The sequence below is a fragment of the Chiloscyllium plagiosum genome, unplaced genomic scaffold (genome assembly GCF_037043375.1).
Source record: "Chiloscyllium plagiosum isolate Xiang-an unplaced genomic scaffold, Cpla_swu_hap1 HiC_scaffold_26, whole genome shotgun sequence".
Lineage (NCBI taxonomy): Eukaryota > Metazoa > Chordata > Chondrichthyes > Orectolobiformes > Hemiscylliidae > Chiloscyllium > Chiloscyllium plagiosum.
The window spans coordinates 14,138,480-14,158,047 of record NW_028270164.1 but is presented as its reverse complement, the minus strand read 5'-3'; the positions used below and the strand labels follow the sequence as shown (position 1 = coordinate 14,158,047).

The window sequence follows — 19,568 nt, the reverse complement described above, 5'->3', positions numbered from 1 at the left end:
ACATGGTGATCAGCATGTGATGTTATTTAATTTAACAGAATCAATGTGACTAACATGATGATAACTCAGAGGACTTCAAAAGAAACATATACTTATTATTATGAGTATTGAATGTAGTCATAAATTTAAACATTTGTGACTACACTCAATCCTGCTCAGATGGGATGATCAATGGCAAACGGAATTTATTCCGGATAAATGGGAGGTGATGCACTTGGGCAGGAAACAAGGCAAGAGAATTAATGATGAACAGTAGGATCCTGGGAAGAACCGAGGATCAGAGGGTGCTTGGTATATAAGGACACCAGTCTCTTAAGATAGCAGGACAGCTGGATAAAGTGGTTAAGAAGGCCTTATGGGATACTTGTCTTTATTAGCTGAGGTATTAAGCTTAAGAGCAGGGTTTTTTTTTCTGGAGCGGTATAAAACTTTGGCTAGGCCAGAGTCGAAGAGCAGATCTGGAATCCACATCATAGGAGGGATGTGATAGTATGAAAGAGTGTGCAGAGAGGATTTACCAAGATATTGCCTGGGCTGGAGAGTTTTCTTTTATGAAGAGAGTTTGGACAGAGTGGGGTTGTTTTCCTTAGAGCAGAGTAGATTGAAAGGTGACATGATTGAGATGCATAAAATTGAGGGGTATAGATAAAATAGACAGGAAGAATTCTTTCTCCTTGATGGAGGGATTGATGACCGGGGTGTAGATTTAAGGGAAGGAATAGAAGGTTTAAAAATTAGATTAGGTTCGTCACAGTGTGGAAACAGGCCCTTTGGCCAAACAAGTCCACACCGACCCTCCGAAGAGCAACCCAACCAGACCCATTCCCCTGCACCTAATATTACGGGCAATTTAGCACGGCCAATTTACCTAACCTGTGGGAGGAAACCGGAGGAAACCCATGCAGACACAGGGAGAATGTGCAAACTCCACACAGACAGTTGCCAGAGGTCGTAATTGAACCCGGGCTCCTGGTGCTGTTAGGCAGCAGTGATAACCACTGAGCCACCGTGCTGAGAGAGGAGAAAAACCATTTTCACCTGGAGGATGCTGGGAAACTGGAAAGGTGGTAGAAGCAGGAATACTTATCGTATTTTAAAGAAGTATTTAGATGTGCATTTGTAATGACAAAGCTATGAGCCAAGTGGTGGAAAATCAGATTAGAATGGTTAGAACTTGTTTCTGACCAGCATGGACCGAATGTGCTACAGGGGAAACAAAATGGGACTATAACCAATGATAATATAGTTCACTAAAAGGGAGAAAGAAAAACAACACTCACATTAGCAGAGATATTACAAGCCTTTGACAATCTTTCCACCTTGGAACTAATAAAATTTTGGAAGATTGAGATTTAGTGGAAGAATGCAGACTGCAGGGGACTCTTTGATGATTTGTTTATGACCCCTACAAATCAGTGAAGAAGTATACAATGCTGATTTAAAGTTAGAATTCATAAGGAACCAAAATGTTGTAGTCATTACTGATGAATTTTTATTGCAGGTGAACACCAATCAATCCTCAGGGGAGAAGATCAAACTCCATCCGTCAGACCTTCAGAATACATTCTACTCTTCATATACAGAATCAGAAAAAAGATACATGATAAGCCAATGCTGTGGTTGGGGCAGATATGTGAACTCCTTGCCAACATTGTGGTGCAGCGAAACCTCATTAACACAAACTGGTACCCAGCTTTAAAACTAAATGCTATTAGAATCAATGTCATCTCTTTCAAAAACATTTATAACAAAGTACAATGCAGCCACAACAAAGCAAATGATCAAAGAACTACCCAAACAAAGAGGTAAACGAGGTCGAAAATTCTGCTGTAGAAGATAAACCCAAAGTTTTCCTACAGAGAGATTGGTGACCTGACCAAATGATTTGGCATGCTCACATTTTTGTCAGCCTTGTGAATTTCAAGTTACATATAATGGGAAGTGTCAGAATCTGATGACATGGCAAGCTTTTGCAGAATAAACACTGATGACATCTGATTTGAATATAACCACATAGCCTAAGGGACTTTACACCTAGCATTAAAAGTATACTATTTGTGTCACTCCACCATAAGCAACATCAGATATTAGAAAAGTAAATACAAAATAGGTGCTGGAAATCTGGAATAAAAACAGCGAATGCTGAAGAAGTAAAGCAGGACTGGCATCATTTGTAGAGATAAACATTTCGACTCCAGTGATGCTTCACAGATTATAGTATTACAACTATTAGAAAACACAGTTTGGTAACAGGGATTCTTAATCTGAGCAGAAAGGAGTGTCTTAACCAGAATCTCATTTTTATGCTGAAAATGGTTAAACACCAACATGTCAAAGAATAGCTGGACTAGGCAAGTCCAGTCAAAAACACACAAAAAAAGCAACCAGTAGAGGATTTTGGAGGGCTCCTTAAGATCATGGGGGAGAAGAGGAAAAAAAAAGCAGAATCCCCCAAAGTTAATTATGCAGGAATAAAAGTTTGTTTTATACTATCAATTAGATGAAAAATTGTGACAAACTGGCTTGGCAAAATAAAAGAATCCACTGCAATCAACACTGAAAGGAGTTGAAATTCTAATTGACAGCAAAGTTCAAGAAGTAAGGAAAACGAAGAAGCAACAACTGAATAGTGCATACCACTTCAGACAACTGACACAACGGAGACTGAATTGAGTTATATTACAACTTAGCGGCGTGAACAATTACATACAGCAAATTCAAGTTAGCTTCTGAGGTGAAGACTAAGGGAAAGGGTCATGTAGAATATCTGACCTCCTTAACTTCCAAAGAAGAGTCTCAACAAACATAATGGATATCATCTCAAAAAAATAGGAGTCTTCAGGTAAGACAACCAAGGAAGACAGTTAATTGACTTATGGAGTCATAGAACTGTATAGCATGGAAACAAACAATTTCTGCAATAATTTAATCATTGATGATGAACAGAACCTCTAAACGAAACAAAGTTGAAGTAAAATGTCTGTCTGCTTTGGTGCAGATATACAGGTGAATTGAGAACAAAAATCCACTGATACAAATTGGAGATGTGGTGCATAAAACTCCCTGGAAGACACTATTAAGAAAAGATAAGCAATGTCTACAAAGTCAAGATGCTGCAAAGAAAGGGTGGACATCTTGTACAAAAAAAAGTACGTGAAATGAGAGGTTTTCCAGTTTCGTAAAGGATCTCAGACCGTAACAAAGACAGTCTAAGACAGCCACTTTCTATTCTCATAATTCTGGAAGGAAATCTCTAGCCTCACTGAGGTAGAACACTGAAACTCAAAATCCCAACTCCCAGATTCACCACAGAAACGAAAGATTTTATCAAAGTATGCAAAAATTCTCCAAATTACCTGCCTATTTCAACAAGATTTAACAGGAGTTGCTATTTATTGCAAATAAATAGATTCTAACCACAAATAAACAACTACAAATTGTTGACATTCAACTCAACCAAGTAAAACCCTAACCTCCTTATGATGCAGTCCCTACACACACACATGCAGACTGACATAGACAAAAACATTGGTGCTACGGGTGGAGGGAAAAGAAACAGGGAAGACCGCTGTCCACGAGGTTAACTGAGATGACCCTTCTGCTTTGCAGGACCTGCTGTTTATCAACCTCACTTCTCCAGGTACTGCAGTAACCCTAACTCACTTCCTGACTCCCCATAGGCTACAAGGCACAAACTTGGTTAGAGACAGAGGCACAAGGCAGGAATCTGATGGAATGCTCCCCACTTGCCTGGATGTGTTCAGCTCCAACAACACTCAAGAAACTTGACACCATCCAGGACGTAGGGCCCACTTACATCCAATCCCTCCACCACTAACACTCGGTCACAGCAGTATTTGCTATCCACAAGATGCACTGGAAATTTGCCAAAGATCTTCAGACAGCACCTTCTCAACTCACAACCACTTCCATCTGCAAGGGCAAGGGCAGCAGATACATGTGAACACCAGCACCTGCAAGTTCCCCTCCAAGCCACTCATCATCGCCATTCAATCAGTGTTGCTGTGTCAAATTCCTGGCATTCCCTTCCTGTCGGCATCGTGGGTCTCTTTTATAGCACAGGGACTGCAGTAATTCAAGTAGGTAGCTCACCACCATCATCCCAAGGGCAGCTAGGGACAGGTAATAAATGCTGACTAGCCAGCAACCCCACATCCCACGAATGAATAACAAAACAAACCCTCCTCAGCATCTGAACTTGTCAAGTCAAAGATTCTGGAGGGAGCTGGGGTAGTGCTAAATGTAATTGCAAATAAATACATAATAATAATAATACTGATGCAAAAACAAAACCTGTGGGAGATGTTGTATATAGGTATGGAAGGGTCTGAAAGGGTTAACATTTAATTGAATGCAAGAATCATTACTGACTGATATATCATAATGACTTGGTGAGGGAGTGAAGTAACAACTGAGGCTAGGTGACCTCACGACCTTCTTTAAAGAAATGTGAAGTCTATTCTAAATTCTAAAGAGTTGCAATAAATGCAATAAATACATTTTGCTTATTCGACAAGATACATCTCATTGGACACACATCCCACACCCCACATGCCACACCCCACACACCGTTCGCTCTTTGTGTCCTACCTGGGGACGGAATGGGCACTTAAGGGTCTCACTTGGTGGTGGGCTGGTGTTGTTGGAGCTTGGACTTTCCTGCTGTGATACAAATTCAACCCAGGGTGGAGAAGTGGCTAGGTGAGGTGCCCCACCATACAAGCGAATAAAGCTCACTTGCCACCTCCCATGCCTACCACCTCTGGACAGAGAAGATTGTGCCCAGAGGTTTCGGAACGCTGCTCCTTCATCAGGTGACTTCACCTGAAGGACCATTGCTCCAAAAGCTTGTGATCTCAGTAAACCTGTTTGACTATAATCTGGTTTGTGTGACTTCTGACTTTGTCCACCCCAGTCCAACACTGGCACCTTTACATCATTGCCCACAGCTCTGCAGAGGGTTTGTGGGTGAGATAAATTCAGACAACAGGATAAGGCTGAGGATTTCTCTTCAAATTTGTTCAGACATTTAGACAAATACAATTTCTTTTAAAAGCTTTAGATTGCCTACTTCCCAAAATTATTTCCTTTTCCAGTACACAGCCAAAAAAAGCAGTTTGACTTGACCTTTGACAATTTTCCAGCAATCACATGTTAAATCCCTCTTCAACCCAATATCCAACCAGTCCCATTTCCCAATTGTTATAATCCAGAAACACTGTGGAATACCAGCTTTAATGTTGCTGTGATGCCAAGGGTGTAGGCTGACTATATCAGACAACACTGCAGGCCAGCAGTGAGGCAACCATGTTAACGAGCCCATACTGTAATCCCAGGGTGACATATCCAACATTAGACATGATGCTGCTGTTGAACAATATTGAACAATCCCACCTGAGCACAGTAACACACCGGAAACCCCAGTTTCAGATTATCCACTGGGCTTGCAGTGTGATTCATTTGTGCAGGCTAGAAATTACATATATTACTACTGAGGGCCCTGTTCTTTCCAGGAAAATGAATATGTCTGTACATCTCACCTCTTTAATTGAGGAGAGAATCATGCACTTTGCTAATCATTGCAGCCTGAACGAATCAGAGCCTACTTGGCTGGTCTGAGTTTAATCAGTTAAGCTTGCTGGTTAACAGTTCCTGCTGCATCTCCATGTCAACCATTATCCAAACAATTTGCACTCCCTTCTCATGCTGTTTATATTGATATTCCCTTTTGAAGTTTGGTTTCTTGTGGCTTAGTCCTGATGAAAGTGGAACAAAAACTTTAACTTTTGCATCTCTTTTTAAAAATGTGCAAGGTCTGTGTCACACAATCATTAGGGTCCCATAGTGCCATGCTAGCACGTCAAGTTTGATTTTTGAACTTAGCTCTGGGAATGGGGCTCCAACCTGGAATCTGTGACTCAGAGGTTAGAGAGGGGAAACAGGGAGATGGGGACTGATTGGGTTGACAAACACCTTGGTATTTGGAGTTCTAGTCTTGTTATTTTATACAAATGACCCGGACTTGGGAATTGAAGGTAAATTGATTCCATTTGCTGAGGAAACCAAACTGGAAAGAGCATGGAATTGTTGGGATCAAATCCTAAGGAGTTGGACAATGTAAATGTGTGGGCAGCTTACAACAGGCAAAATTCAATACAACTGCATTGTAAAGTAAGAAGGAAAAATGAACAGTACAAATATCTCATCATGGTTTTCCTAAAAAGCAATATCAGCATAAACGTCCCTGCCAGATTCTTGAGGGATGTTGTGCATTGGGGCTTTTTTATTCCCCTTTGGCGGCTGGTTTGGAAAGTTGAGGTCACTGTAGGTGACACTGTTTGAGTTGTCACCTGTGTGCATTGCCAGCCCACCTCTCAGTGATGATGATTTCTTTTGAAATTCCAATGCTGTGTAGGTGATTTCATCATTATTCAAGTTGCTTCCTCTCTCTCTCTGTCTTTCTGCTGTGTTCCTTTGAATGTGGTTTATGTTTGCATATACCAAGTTCTCTTCCACTGGCACCAATTCCTAAAATGGAAGAAAAACATATTTTTCATTCACTTGAATGAGTGATTTGTGTCATTACGAAGAGAAAGCAAATTCTTGATGATTCTTAATCAATATACAGTAATAGAAGATATTATAAATCACTTCCAGTGTAGAACAAGCATTTCAACCCAGTAGTAAAATAATTCTCCACTTGACTAGACAAAAGTGAGGACTGCAGATGCTGAGATTAGAGTTGCAAGTGTGGTGCTGGAAAAGCAGAGCAGGTCAGGCAGCATCCGAGGAGCAGGAGAGTTGATGTTTTGGCTAAAAGCCCTTCTCCTCTTGAGCCTCCTCTATCCATTTTCATCCAATCTCATTGATATATCTTGCTATTCATTTCATCCTCCTGTGCTTATCCAGCTGCCCCTCTGAATGGATTTACAATATTTGTCTCAAGGACCCCTAATGGCAATAAGTTCCACTTTCTGACATTCTTCGGATAACAAGGTTTCTCCTGAATTTTCTATTTTTTTTCGAAGGGAGGAGTTGAGTCAAGTTGCATTGTGATATTTGAGAGAGAATTTGATAAGCATGTGAAGAAAGCAGGAGTTGGAAATTGATAGGGTTAGATGAAAAGGAGTTCAGGAAATCTTGTGAGGAGGATAAGAGCTAACATGCACTATATGGACCAAACAGGATTTCCAGCACAGACATTTTCTATGTTCTGCAAATTTCTAAACAGTTTAATTTTTATCATCCTTACCTGGTCATTATTAAGAGACTTATCTCTTTGTTGACACATGATGCAGAGTGTACCTGAAACATTACAATTGAATTGTTCAAGCTAATTTGACAGGAATGCTGGATGTTCAAAATCTTCAAACTGAACATGTTTTGCAGTGTGCATAATCCTGTATGCACTGAACTTCATTCATCACCATCACAACACAATTCCCAACATGGGTCTGAGGGGTGGAAGGAGGCTTGAGAAGATATAGTTCGGGACATGTGAAGTAAGTATGGGGTTAGTTCAACAGTTACTCAGACATTTGGCCACTCATTTATTTGGCCACTAACTTTTACTGAGTAATGATTTTACTGAATCTTATTGAAAATCTCTGAATTAAATGAATGGTCCCAGGTTTGAGGAATTGCCAAGTGGAACATTCAATTTTCAGGGCAATCCCTTCAGCGTCTGCTAGGATGGAGATTCTGCAGAGTTCCCACATGCAGCTCCTGACTGTACTGGAATATCAGATCTCTAGCCATTAGAAGATCCAAGTCTGATATACTTACTATTCTCAACTACAAGCTATTGAGGTAAATGAAACAATTGAAGAGAAATAAAAACTCACCCTTGTTGATTTGTCTCAGGTACAAAAGTAGAGCAACACCAAAAACAACCAGAATGGCCCCCAGTACACCGACCACAACGTAAACCAGACTGGGATATTGAGAATAGAAAAGGGACAGTCTTAGTTCACAATCGATTCTAGGCCATTTGATGCAAGAAATATATTAAGAAACACTTTCATGACCTCAGGACATCCAAAAACAATGCAGGAAGTGAAATATTACATGTTTTTTAGGCAAACATGGTATTCAATTTGCACACAGTATGTTCCAACAAACAATAATCAGATGACTGATCATGCAATTTGGAATTGTTAAGGGAAAAGTATTGCCCAGGTCTCCAGGGAGAACAGCCCTACTCTTCCACAAATATCACCATGAGATCTGTCACGTTCCCCTGAGACGGGGAGATGGGGTCTGGATTCATCACACAGGGAATATAGTACCACAATAGCATGGCACTCCCTCAGTACTGCACTAGAGACTCAGCATTGATAATGTGCCCATGGTTCTGAAGAGGAAGTGAACTCACAATCTCTGGCATAGAAGGTGAGTGTACCACCACAGAGTCTTTTTAAGATGTGGTAAATTTCACTCAGTAAAAATGGAATAAAAGAACACTGGATGGCCACTAAAAATTAGCAACAACAGGTTTGATAATGGATGTTAGATTCCGATGATCTTCATTTACACAAACTTACACAATAGACATATAGATAGGACCGCAAATAAAATTTATAAACTTTCAATGCTTTTTGAATCACCAGAGTATTATCTGTTTAAAAACAAATGAATAACATGTGCTGGAGACCTGAATGAAAAACAGAAGTTGCTGGAAAGGTATGATCAGACAGTATCTGGGGGTTGCTTCGGGTGTGGACTAGAATTGTGAAGAATTCTGCACTGAACTATTTCTGCCCAAATGTGGACTAAATCACACTGCGTTTCCAATATTCTCCATTTCTGACTGACACTTAAGTGGCACTTTCTCTTCATCACCATTGTAACATTCAAGAATTATTTCCTCAGTGTTTATATCACACTTGCAGTTCCTGCAGCTTATTTCCAACAGCTCAGGCTGATGAGCTCAGTCTAAAGCCTAACGCTGCAAGCTATCTGTCCCTGTGCAGAGATATCACTTCAAACCTTCCTTTTCACCAGCAGGATTGAAACTATCCTGAAACGTCACTGAAGATCACAGCAGCAAGGTACGTTTGGCAAGCAGGGGACATCACACATGATGTAGTTTAATGGTGAAGTAATGAAGCTGAGCAATGCCATCTGAGGGCCAACAAAATAGAAACAATTATTTTCCATTTGTGCTTTTCAAAAACAATTGAACCTTTAATATAGAACTAACACAGGAGCCCAATATAAACCCAGCACCATTTTCATTTCCAAAACAACAAAAGGCTTTGACACGTTTCGCCAAAATTGTTCAAAAATATTGTAAACCTCACATATGGAATGAAAAAGATAATATCATACGTTTCATGGGAATTATTTCCGGAGAGTCGGGTTAGACTGGCAGAGGAACTTCCACTTGAATTTGGGGAATGTGCAGTTCCTGGTGATGTTGTTGAAGAAACAGCACAAGTATATTGTTCACCTGTTGAAACAAGGAAATGATGTTCAGATTAGTCTCCTTTTCACTTGTAGTTACCCAAGAGAACCTCATGGACAAATGGAACCTCATTACTTGGGGAAAAGCCCATTTGATATCATGGAGTTTTGCATCAATTCCCCTTCCATGGTAACAATGACACCTATCAGTGGTCTAACTCTGCTGAAAATGTTAGAGTCATGGTCAGCACGGAAAGAGACCCTTCTGTTCAACGCATCAGTGCCCAACAAGTTTCTCAAAATAAACTAGTACCACTCTTCTGCGTTTGGCTCATGTCACTCCAAACCTTTTCTCTTCATGTATCTAATCAAATGTCGTTTAAATGTTGTAACTCCAGCTTCATCCACCATGTCCTCTGCCATTTCATTCCACAAATGAGCCACCCTCTGTGTGAACGTGTGGCACCTCAGGTCCCTTTTCCATTATTCTCCTCACATCTTAAAAATATACCTCCTCACTTTGAACTCACTCTGCCTCATGATTAAAAACCTTTGCTATTCACCTCATGATTTTATTACCCTCTTATAAAGTCACCTCTCAACCTTCTCCGATCCAGTGGAAAAAGTCCCAGCCTATCCTTATCACTCAAACCCTCCAATCACGACAACATCTTAGTTGATCTTTTCTGAAACCTCTTCAATTTAATAATAACCTTCCTGAAGCAGGGTGACTCGAACTGTACACACGAAACCAAAAGTGGCCTCACCATCATTCTATGCAAGCTCAACGTGATGTTCCAACTCCAACACTCATTGGTCTGAGCAATGACGGTAAGCATACTAAATACCTTCTTAACCACCCTGTCTACCTGTGATGCAAATTTCAAAGATCCGCGGGTCTCTGTTCGACAGCATTACCCAGGGCCCTACCTTTAATTGTATAAGTCCTGTCTTTGTTCATTTTACCAAAAGGCTATAGCTCGCATTGATCCAAATGAAACTCTATCTGCCAATCCTCAGCTAATTGGCCCAATTGAGCAAGATCCCTTTGTAATCATAGATAACATTACATTTTACATTACATTACAGTGTGGAAACAGGCCCTTCGGCCCAACAAGTTCACTCCGACCCGCCGAAGCGCAACCCACCCATACCCCAACATTTACCCCTTATCTAACACTACGGGCAATTTAGCATGGCCAATTCACCTGACCTGCACATCTTTGGATTGTGGGAGGAAACCGGAGCACCCGGAGGAAACCCACGCAGACACGGGGAGAACGTGCAAACTCCACACAGTCAGTCACCTGAGGCGGGAATTGAACCCGGGTCTCTGGCGCTGTGAGGCAGCAGTGCTAACCACTGTGCCACCGTGCCACCCTAAACATTCATCACTGTCAACAATACCACCAATTTCTGGTGTCATCCACAAACTTGCTAACCATGTCTTCTAAATTCTCATTCAAATCAGTTAGATAACTTAATCCGATCCCTGCAGAACACCACTGGTCACACATCTCCAATCGAAAAAAATGACCCTCCACCATTACCCTCTGTCTCCTGCCATCAAGTTAATTTTGTATTCAATTGGCAAGCTCACCCTGAATCCCATGTTACCTAACTTTATTTTGTCCACCATGTGAACCCTTGCCTACTGCTCTACCCTAATCAACCTTTTTAGTTACGTCCTCAAAAAATTCAATCAAGTTTGTAACACACGATTTCCAATGCATGATACCTAATCAGTTTGTGCCTCTCCAAATGGATATACATGCAATCTCTCAATTTCCCCTCCAACAACCTACCCACCACTACTGTCAGACTTGCAGATCTATAATTCCCAGGCTCCTTCATACAGCCTTTCCTAACTAAATGAATAATATTAGCCACCCTCCAGTCCTCCAGCACCTCACCTGTGACTGTGGATGATACAAATAGCTTTGTTAGGGGCCCCACAATTTCTTCCCTAATTTCCCACATTGGTCTGGATGACACTTGATCGGATCTTGGAGATTTATCTCTTGTTATGCATTTTGAGACTTTCAGCACTTCCTCTTCTGTTTAGTATCTCTCCCATCTCCTGTGGTTACACACAATGACGATCCCGGTTACTTTTTTCCCTGAATCTGAGAGTTGGTGTGTTCCATTGGGGTTTGTTAAAGGGTTTGGGCTGGTAACTACGACCCAGATATCCCACTTGTTTAAAACCACGGGTTTCACATGGAGCTGTCACTTGTTGACATAGACAGTGGTCACTTCCACCCTCTTGAGGGGGTTTTCTGAGCTTGCAGGAATAATGGGAAACCTCATCTATAGACACATAACCCACCAAAGATTTTCCATCAACTGATCCATAAGGATCCATGAGGTAGACAGATGAGGTTCCCCATCTCCAAGGGGTACACAGACAATACGGCTTGGGTGTGTTTTATGTGAATTATTTCTGCAACAAATAAACTGTTAATTCTCTATCTTTTGGTCTTTAACGGCCAGCTTTTGTTGCCCATTCCTAATTACACCTGACTAAGTGACTTTCTAAACCTTTTGAAGAGGGCAGTTTAAGAAGAAACCACATTGCTGAAGGCCCATGTAGACCAGACCTGGAAAGGCTAGAGATTTCCTTCCCTAAAGGACATTAATGAATCAGATGGGTTTTGGTACATTACAGGATCTGAGGAGATGGAAACAAACAATTGGAATGCAACAATATCTCAAACTTAAATTGCAGCAGCCAATAGCATTGAAATCATTCTATCAAAAATCTGATTGTTTTTAGTAACATTGATTGAGGAATGAATGCTTGCTCAGACACCAGGAGAACCTCTATTCTGTAAATAGTTTACAAATGGTGCCATTCCTAAAGGGGGAACAGGTTCTCAGTTTATCGCCTCATCGACACTGTCTCACCTGCCACAGCACAGCATTACTTCTCTCTGCTGGGCAGTGGGATCCAGCTGAATTTTAACCCCGAAGGGGAACTGGAACCCCCAACATGCTGCCATCAGAAGTGAGAGTGCAGCCACATGAGCTGCTGCTGATAGTTCCAAATACAGTTCCCGGGTGTCACTTCGACTTGATGCTGACTTGCTTCTTCTCTGACAGCTCAAACAGATCATATCAGGAAATGGCTGCAGGCAATATTTACATATACAGAGGACCCTTAATTATCCAAATGACTCGGGAAGGGAATGTTTTGTCTGGATAATCGAATGTTTGGATAATACAGTTCACCAAAGCATCGGGACCTTGAGAACCTGTTTGGATAACCCAAAATTAGTATCAACGACGTTCAGATAATTGAGGTTCCTCTGTATTTCATTTGTGCAACTGATCTCCAATCTGTCTCCAATATGTGTCCTAAATCTGCACACAACAGTCACTGACTGAATTTAATAATTCCTTCTGTTAGAAAAATGCAAATTGTCTGTCAATCAAATGCTATTTTAATTTGCTGGAATCATTGGAGATGTTGCAAGGTCTCTCTATGCTGTGGGTAGGATTTTATGAACTTGCTCATTTTCAAAGTACAGTGTAAACCATTGTCTTTGTTCAGAACTGATAATGAAACAAATGGAGTGCATTTTCTCAATTACAGTTTCCCAGAGAGAGATAATAAACAAACGTTGTTTACATCACACTTACTGATGCTGTTGGTCTGTATCCTGTAACTGCAGTTCTTCTCTCTTACATTGCTGACTGAGACATGAACAATTTCACTGGGTTTTGTTCCCTGAGTATTTGAGGCTGTGCAGTAATATTGATGATGTTGCTGTGTGAAGGATTGACAATGTAGATCCAGTTTATTGGTGTAAGAGATCTTTGAATCTTGAGATGGGGTCTTCTCAGACCATGTGTAGTGAATGGGGAGGGATCCCTGGGTAGACTCACAGGAGACTGTCACTGAACCCCCAGAACATGAGACAGTTGGTTGGGATAAATATTGAAATCCAGGAACAGACACAGCTTCTGTGGGAAAGAAACAATTATTCTGTGAGAAAATTCAAATATTCCCCAACACTTTGTCACTTTTCTTCCTGGATAAAACACTGATCAGACACATCAGCAGAGAGTAATTTAAAAGAAAATGAGTCACGTACCAGCAGAAATGTGCAGCTTTACATTAAACATTAGGTCATGGCCAGGAGTCTCGATCCCACAGCTGTACCATCCTGCATCTCTCCATTGAAGATTCGTGATTGTGACAAGAAATATTCCTTGTGTTTTGTGATCAGTGATTGATATTCTCCCATTTGGCCAATTTGTCGTTGCTATAACCTGACACAGACGAGTCCATCCATGACACCAATATTTCATGTGTGATTGGTACCTCCGTGCTTCGTAATGACAAGATATTGTGATCGTTCTTCCCAAAATTCCCGTAACGTGTTTCTCTGCCCATAAAGCACCTGAAAATGAGGAGACAATATTTCAGAGATTTAACTGGAAAGAATTGCTTATTACAAACAGATACATTTTAATCAGCTACATTCCATCCAGTACATGATGAATGTAATCATTAATATAAACCCTTATCCGAGCCTCAGGCTGTTACGAATTCCCAGGGAATGATTGAAACAGTCGGGATATTCTCTTACCCCACTGGTCAAGCTTTGGGACAATCTTGAAATTGGGTTTGTGCTGCCCGCTGTGGGCTCTAACTCCACCGTGTGTGACATCATCGAAATGTTGTTCCCCCCCCCCCGCCCCCCCAGAGAGCAGCCTGAGTGACAGGCCTGGGTTGGAGTCGGCTGAGGATCAGTGTGAAGGAGGGTACAGGTGCTGAAGGGTCCTTACTCCGACCGGAGAAGGAGGGATTCATCCAGGGAGAAGAGGGGAGTGTGTGGAGACTCATGGTGGGCTCAGGGGCTGCATTTTCAGGGCTAAAGGGGCAGATACAACAGGTGACCCAGGCAAGATGATGAGAGGCTTCAAGTGGGAAAGGAAGAGAATTAAAGTTCAGCAAGGGACCGTTCACGATGGGAGAGAGATCAATGTGGAGGATCTTGAGGGCAGCAAAGGCAGGATTATTTATAATCACATATTGTTGTCATTGTATGGATAATAAAATAACAGAAGCAATTTACTGATTGTGCCAGAGAGATGGTTCATGAGAAAATGTTGAAATCGCTGCCACATTGCGTCCTGGTGTTGAAGAGGAGAAGCCTGTTGATGACTGGGTAGACTTTACTTCAATAAATACCAGACCAACAGTTTTGTTGGGAGAACTGCCCTTTGTGTGGCAAACAATTCTTGAGTAAAATAACAAAGGATTTTAATTGTAAGTGAAGAGGTGGAGAGCTGAGATGAAAGGGACGGAGATACGTGAATGATTAAAAATGATGCTGGTTTGGAGACAGAGACCTTACTGGAAAAAGGAAGCCTTGAAAGAGAGAGAATTGTGAAAACAGAGAGATGCATGTTTCAGATTTCTGTCCATGAAATATTCTGCATGAAGTTGGTGGGCCGGAGCCACAAAACATTTCAGGGGATTTTCATGTAACAGAATTCACAGAGCTGTAGCCTAGGGTAAAGCGACACTGAGAATTTTATTCTTGAGTCTTCCAAAAATTTCTTTATCATTAATGGAGCGATTGCAATGATGAGCATTAACTTTATTGCAGTGTTACATTGTAATATGTAAATCAATGGAATTGAAAGAGAGCAAACAACTTGATTCAAGTTAGACTGAAAGGAAAAAGGCTTTTCGAAGTGAAGAGAAATATAAACCAACCATCTCCTTTTGTGACTGAGCCTCAGAGCGATATTTAATGAATTGATCTTCAAAAATAAAAGAAATAAAAGCAAACTCAAAATGTTTTGTTTGAGGGCTTATTACTCATACACTTTTCAGTGTGTATTGGAAATTGAAAATTTCAGTCAAATTAAAATAATTGTGCCGCTTTTTTACACTAAAAAGAAAGGTTATGGTACCCTTTTAATTTAATTCATAATTCATTATGCCGCTCTAAATTATTTGGGAACTCTGCAGCATGATTATAAAGTGTTCAGTAGAATTATTACATTTTGTGATGTTGTTCATGTACTTTTATGTTTGTTCATTTAAGCTTCAATGGCGCCCATATTTAGAGTCACATGGGGCAGACAAAGTCCATGCTGTGTCTGTTTTCTGCAGCTTGTCACCAGCCTGAAGCCAGTTGCTGTAATGTGAAGGGTGTCACTCTGCATTGGATAACCATGACTTTGAGGTGCCGGTGTTTGACTGGGGTAGACAAATCACACAACACCAGTTTATAGTTCAACAGGTTTATTTGGAAGCATTAGCTGCTTCTTCATTAGCTGGTTGTGTTCACCTGATGAAGGAGCAGTGCTCTGAAAGCTAGTGCTTCCAAATAAACCTGCTGGACTAAAACTTTGTTTTGTGTGATTTTTAAGTGTGCATTGGAAAAGACTGATGTGGAATCTCACCCAGTCCTGCTCTCTGTATGTTGGAAGGATTTGTAGGTTGAAAATGAACCTGTTTGGCTTTGTGAGAAGACACATTCCTTTGAAAAGTGTACTTTTGTGAGAATTGAACTCTCAGCATTTGTCACAGCAATAACAATGTTACCCATTGTGTCACAAGCTCTCCCTTTTCCAATTATGTATCTTCAAATATTTAAACATTTCTACTTTATAACACAGTGGATTTCAACAAGTGTGGATTATCTGAATATACAACTCAGATGGTCACTCACCGGGAATGGAACAGATGAGGAGAATCAAAATCCACATCGTTTTATACTCAAAGATCAGTTCAGTTCTTGATGTCACTCCCTCAGCTCTTGTTTCTCACACTGAAGTTAGCGTGTAATGCAATGTCTACAAGAAGTTAAATGAGGAAGAGGATACAGGAAACCAGCTTCTGAAACTACAGTGAGCCAGATGGTGAAATTTAATCCTCAAGAATATTTTCTCCTTGGTTATGTTTAACAGAGCTAAAGAATTTTCATTGAATGAACAGAAAATTCTGAAATCAAGACAGTTAATGCATCAGGTGCTCAGGATAATGTTGACCCAAGCTCAGTATGTACACTGAAATCTCATTTGAATGACAACTGGCACATTCTCCCATGTTAGGAAATTTCAACCTACAGTTTTAGACAGACATAGATTTAGTTTGCAAAAATTAAGCCTTCAGCTAAAAATAGAACTCTTTCGAATATTTTGTCTGCAGAATATGCCTCCTATCAGCTGTGCTGAATAATTATTGTGTCAGGATCTGAGCTCCTAGATGGGCAGGAGAAGGACACCCTCTGCTCCATTTCCACAAGATCCAAGTAAAAGGTCCTGGGGCCGATTTCAGGCAGAGAATGAAACTCAACCGACAGAGAGAAAATTCAGGGGGAAGTGAGCTGTGATTGAGTAACTGGGAGTGAGCTTCAATTCCAAGGTGAGGATCCCTCTGGTGAACCGACTGACATGGGGCTTTGTATTCACCAGGACATGGTTGATGATGAGTGAGTCTGGTGAACCATGCTGGGTTTCACCTTTGAGCAGGTCAAAGGGGCTGACACCCTTCACCAACCCTGCTCATCCCCAGCCCCAATGCTGAAGGCAGTGCCCCCACCTTAACCCTTAATATGGAAGGAGTGTCACTGGAGTCATTACCCAGAGACTGAACCAACGAGGACCATCGCAATACTCTGTCTGGGAAACAGAAACAACACGTTGGGTAAACTCCTGGAGAACACTTGGAAACATTTGGTGGTTAATATCCCAATGGGGATGAAACCCCTCTGCTGTCAGGTCACCAGTGTCTGAGGGTCAGAAACAGAGAGCAGAGATCCCCCAGCCCCTGAATGACATGGACACTGTTGAATCAGTTGGAAAAATCGGACCAGATTGAAAAATTAGATTCTGTGATGAAACAGTGAAGACAGCAGTTATTAACAAAGTGAAGAATATCTGATCTAATTGTCAGGGATCCTGTAAAGTGACTTGTTCAGTGTCAAAGCCACATCCTGGTAGACTGTCACTCAGCAGTTTTTAAAAGACCGTTCTTCTGAGACGAACAATTGCAGGACCTGGAGCTGCCACAAAGCCCCTCCCCCATTCGGATGGATGTCCCATTTGCTCTGGAATGGTGCAGTGATCCACCCACAACGTGGACATGAGCCTGTCCCGGGACGTTTCCTTCCCAAAGATTGCGAACAAAGGGTCTGAAAACTCTCAGTACAGCCTTGACTGACCCAGAGTGGGCGGCACGGTGGCACAGTGGTTAGCACTGCTGCCTCACAGCGCCAGAGACCCGGGTTCAGTTCCCGCCTCAGGCGACTGACTGTGTGGAGTTTGCACATTCTCCCCGTGTCTGCGTGGGTTTCCTCCGGGTGCTCCGGTTTCCTCCCACAGTTCCAAAAGATGTGCAGATCAGGTGAATTGGCCATGCTAAATTGTCCGTAGTGTTAGGTAAGGGGTAAATGTAGGGGTATGGGTGGTTTGCGCTTCGGCGGGTCGTTGTGGACTTGTTGGGCCGAAGGGCCTGTTTCCACACTGTAAAGTAATCTAATCTAATCTAATCTAAAGATTAGTAATCTAATCACCCACAATATCCTGTTGATTAACACTGATGTGGACTCTAAGAAAACTGCCCCCTCCCTGCCTTTCCAGAAAGCATCTCCACTGAACATTTCTGTCAGTGGCTGCGCAAACGTGGCTGCAGACATATTGCTCCAGGTGACACAGTTCTCCCTCTTTACTGAGCTGTAGGCAATGGGTGTCTGCAGGTATGGGTTGTGGTTTCACAATGGGCTTTCCCCACAGGCTCTGGAGTTTTAGCAGGAGATCAACCCCAAGTGTCTAATAAGCTTTTTAAGGATTTTAAAAGAGTTGGTGAATGTCCCTGCTTTATCACTTGGTGATATACAGTATTTCTTGACTCCTGAGTTATGCTGAGTTTCCCTCAGGCTCACCCCCTTTATTTCTCAGTCCTTGCCCACAAGCCTCATTCCTGAAGAAGGGCTGATGCTCGAAACGTCGATTCTCCTGCTCCTTCAATGCTGCCTGACCTGTCCTGTTTCTCAGTTATGTTCCTCATTGACCATGAACCTGTTTGAGGGTTTAATGGAATGGGCCCAAACTGAATGTGTGTTCATTTACAATGAGTCATTCACACACAGCTTGCTGCTGACAGAAACATTTTTAGAAATAAATCACCATTGCACATTGTAGTCAACGTCGTCACAGACTTACAATTCAGTGTGTGAACGTGGCAGCTGAGAATTGCTGTCTTCCACTGATAGCATGATAGTGCATTACCAAAATACCAAACCCAACTGGAACTTTAAAATGAGCTTGTCTGATTACATTCGCCTCGTTAATGAGACACCGAGGGTGAACAATGTTGTAGTCAATGATTGCTTGAGGCCATCACCTGTAATGTTTCTTTCTGGACAATGAGTGACCTGTTGTTGAAGTGTAATTTGATGCCAGTGATAGGACTGAATCAGTGGATGCATGGTGGATGCAATTGCCCCGAATAGGTTTCAAATTCATAGACTTTTACATTTGTCCCCACCCTCTTCGCCTCCCCATCCCAAAATCTGAATAACTGACTCCACATGCACTCTGTAATCTGGTGTCAATCATTTTACACAATTATTAGATTACTTACAGTGTGGAAACAGGCCCTTCGGCCCAACAAGTCCACTCCGACCTGCCGAAGCGCAACCCACCCATACCCCTACATTTACCCCTTACCTAACACTATGGGGAATTTAGCATGGCCAATTCACCTGCCCTGCACATCTTTGGACTGTGGGAGGAAACCGGAGCACCCGGAGGAAACCCACGCAGACACGGGGAGAACGTGCAAACTCCACACAGTCAGTCGCCTGAGGCGGGAATTGAACCCGGGTCTCTGGCGCTGTGAGGCAGCAGTGCTAACTACTGAGCCACCGTGCCGCCCACTGTGCAGCAACTGGATCAGGATTGGTGAAGTGTCAACTGAATGTTTTTGTGACAAAAACAGAAATTGCTGGAGAAACACAGCAGGCCTGACTGTGTCTGTGGAGAGAAAGCAGAGTTACTGTTTTGGGTCCGTTGATCATTCTTCAGAACTATTAGTAGCTTCAATAAGGTGCTCCATACGCTGCAGACACAGGCAGTGGGGTGTTTCTGTGAATTAACAACAGACTCTATCTGTG

The 19,568-nt window shown here is 41.9% G+C and overlaps 1 protein-coding gene across 2 annotated transcripts; it reads right to left on the bottom strand.

Annotated features, from left to right (window-relative positions):
* Positions 1-1,469: 1,469 nt before the first annotated feature.
* Positions 1,470-16,210, bottom strand: LOC122563080 (uncharacterized). Of its 2 annotated transcripts, none has more exons than XM_043716486.2 (7): positions 16,122-16,210; positions 13,524-13,832; positions 13,069-13,392; positions 9,352-9,472; positions 7,866-7,954; positions 7,274-7,326; positions 1,470-6,549 (listed from the first exon to the last, which is right to left on the bottom strand). In XM_043716486.2, exons 1-7 carry the CDS (start codon positions 16,156-16,158, stop codon positions 6,238-6,240), a joined length of 1,245 nt encoding a protein of 414 aa, XP_043572421.2. In that variant the 5' UTR covers positions 16,159-16,210; the 3' UTR covers positions 1,470-6,237. The 2 variants fall into 2 exon arrangements, with proteins under 2 accessions (XP_043572421.2, XP_087829620.1); XM_087973494.1 differs by lacking the exon at positions 16,122-16,210 and adding an exon at positions 14,511-14,595.
* Positions 16,211-19,568: the final 3,358 nt, after the last annotated feature.

Excerpts from the sequence above, each read along its gene's own strand:
- LOC122563080 (XM_087973494.1), bottom strand. The coding sequence starts at position 14,562 with ATGTGGCAGCGATTTCAACATTTTCTCATGAACCATCTCTCTGGCACA. Across the intron at positions 7,327-7,865 it reads CCTGAGACAAATCAACAAGG|GTACACTCTGCATCATGTGT; the intron begins GTGAGTTTTTAT and ends GTAATGTTTCAG. Across the intron at positions 6,550-7,273 it reads AGTCTCTTAATAATGACCAG|GAATTGGTGCCAGTGGAAGA; the intron begins GTAAGGATGATA and ends CTTCCATTTTAG.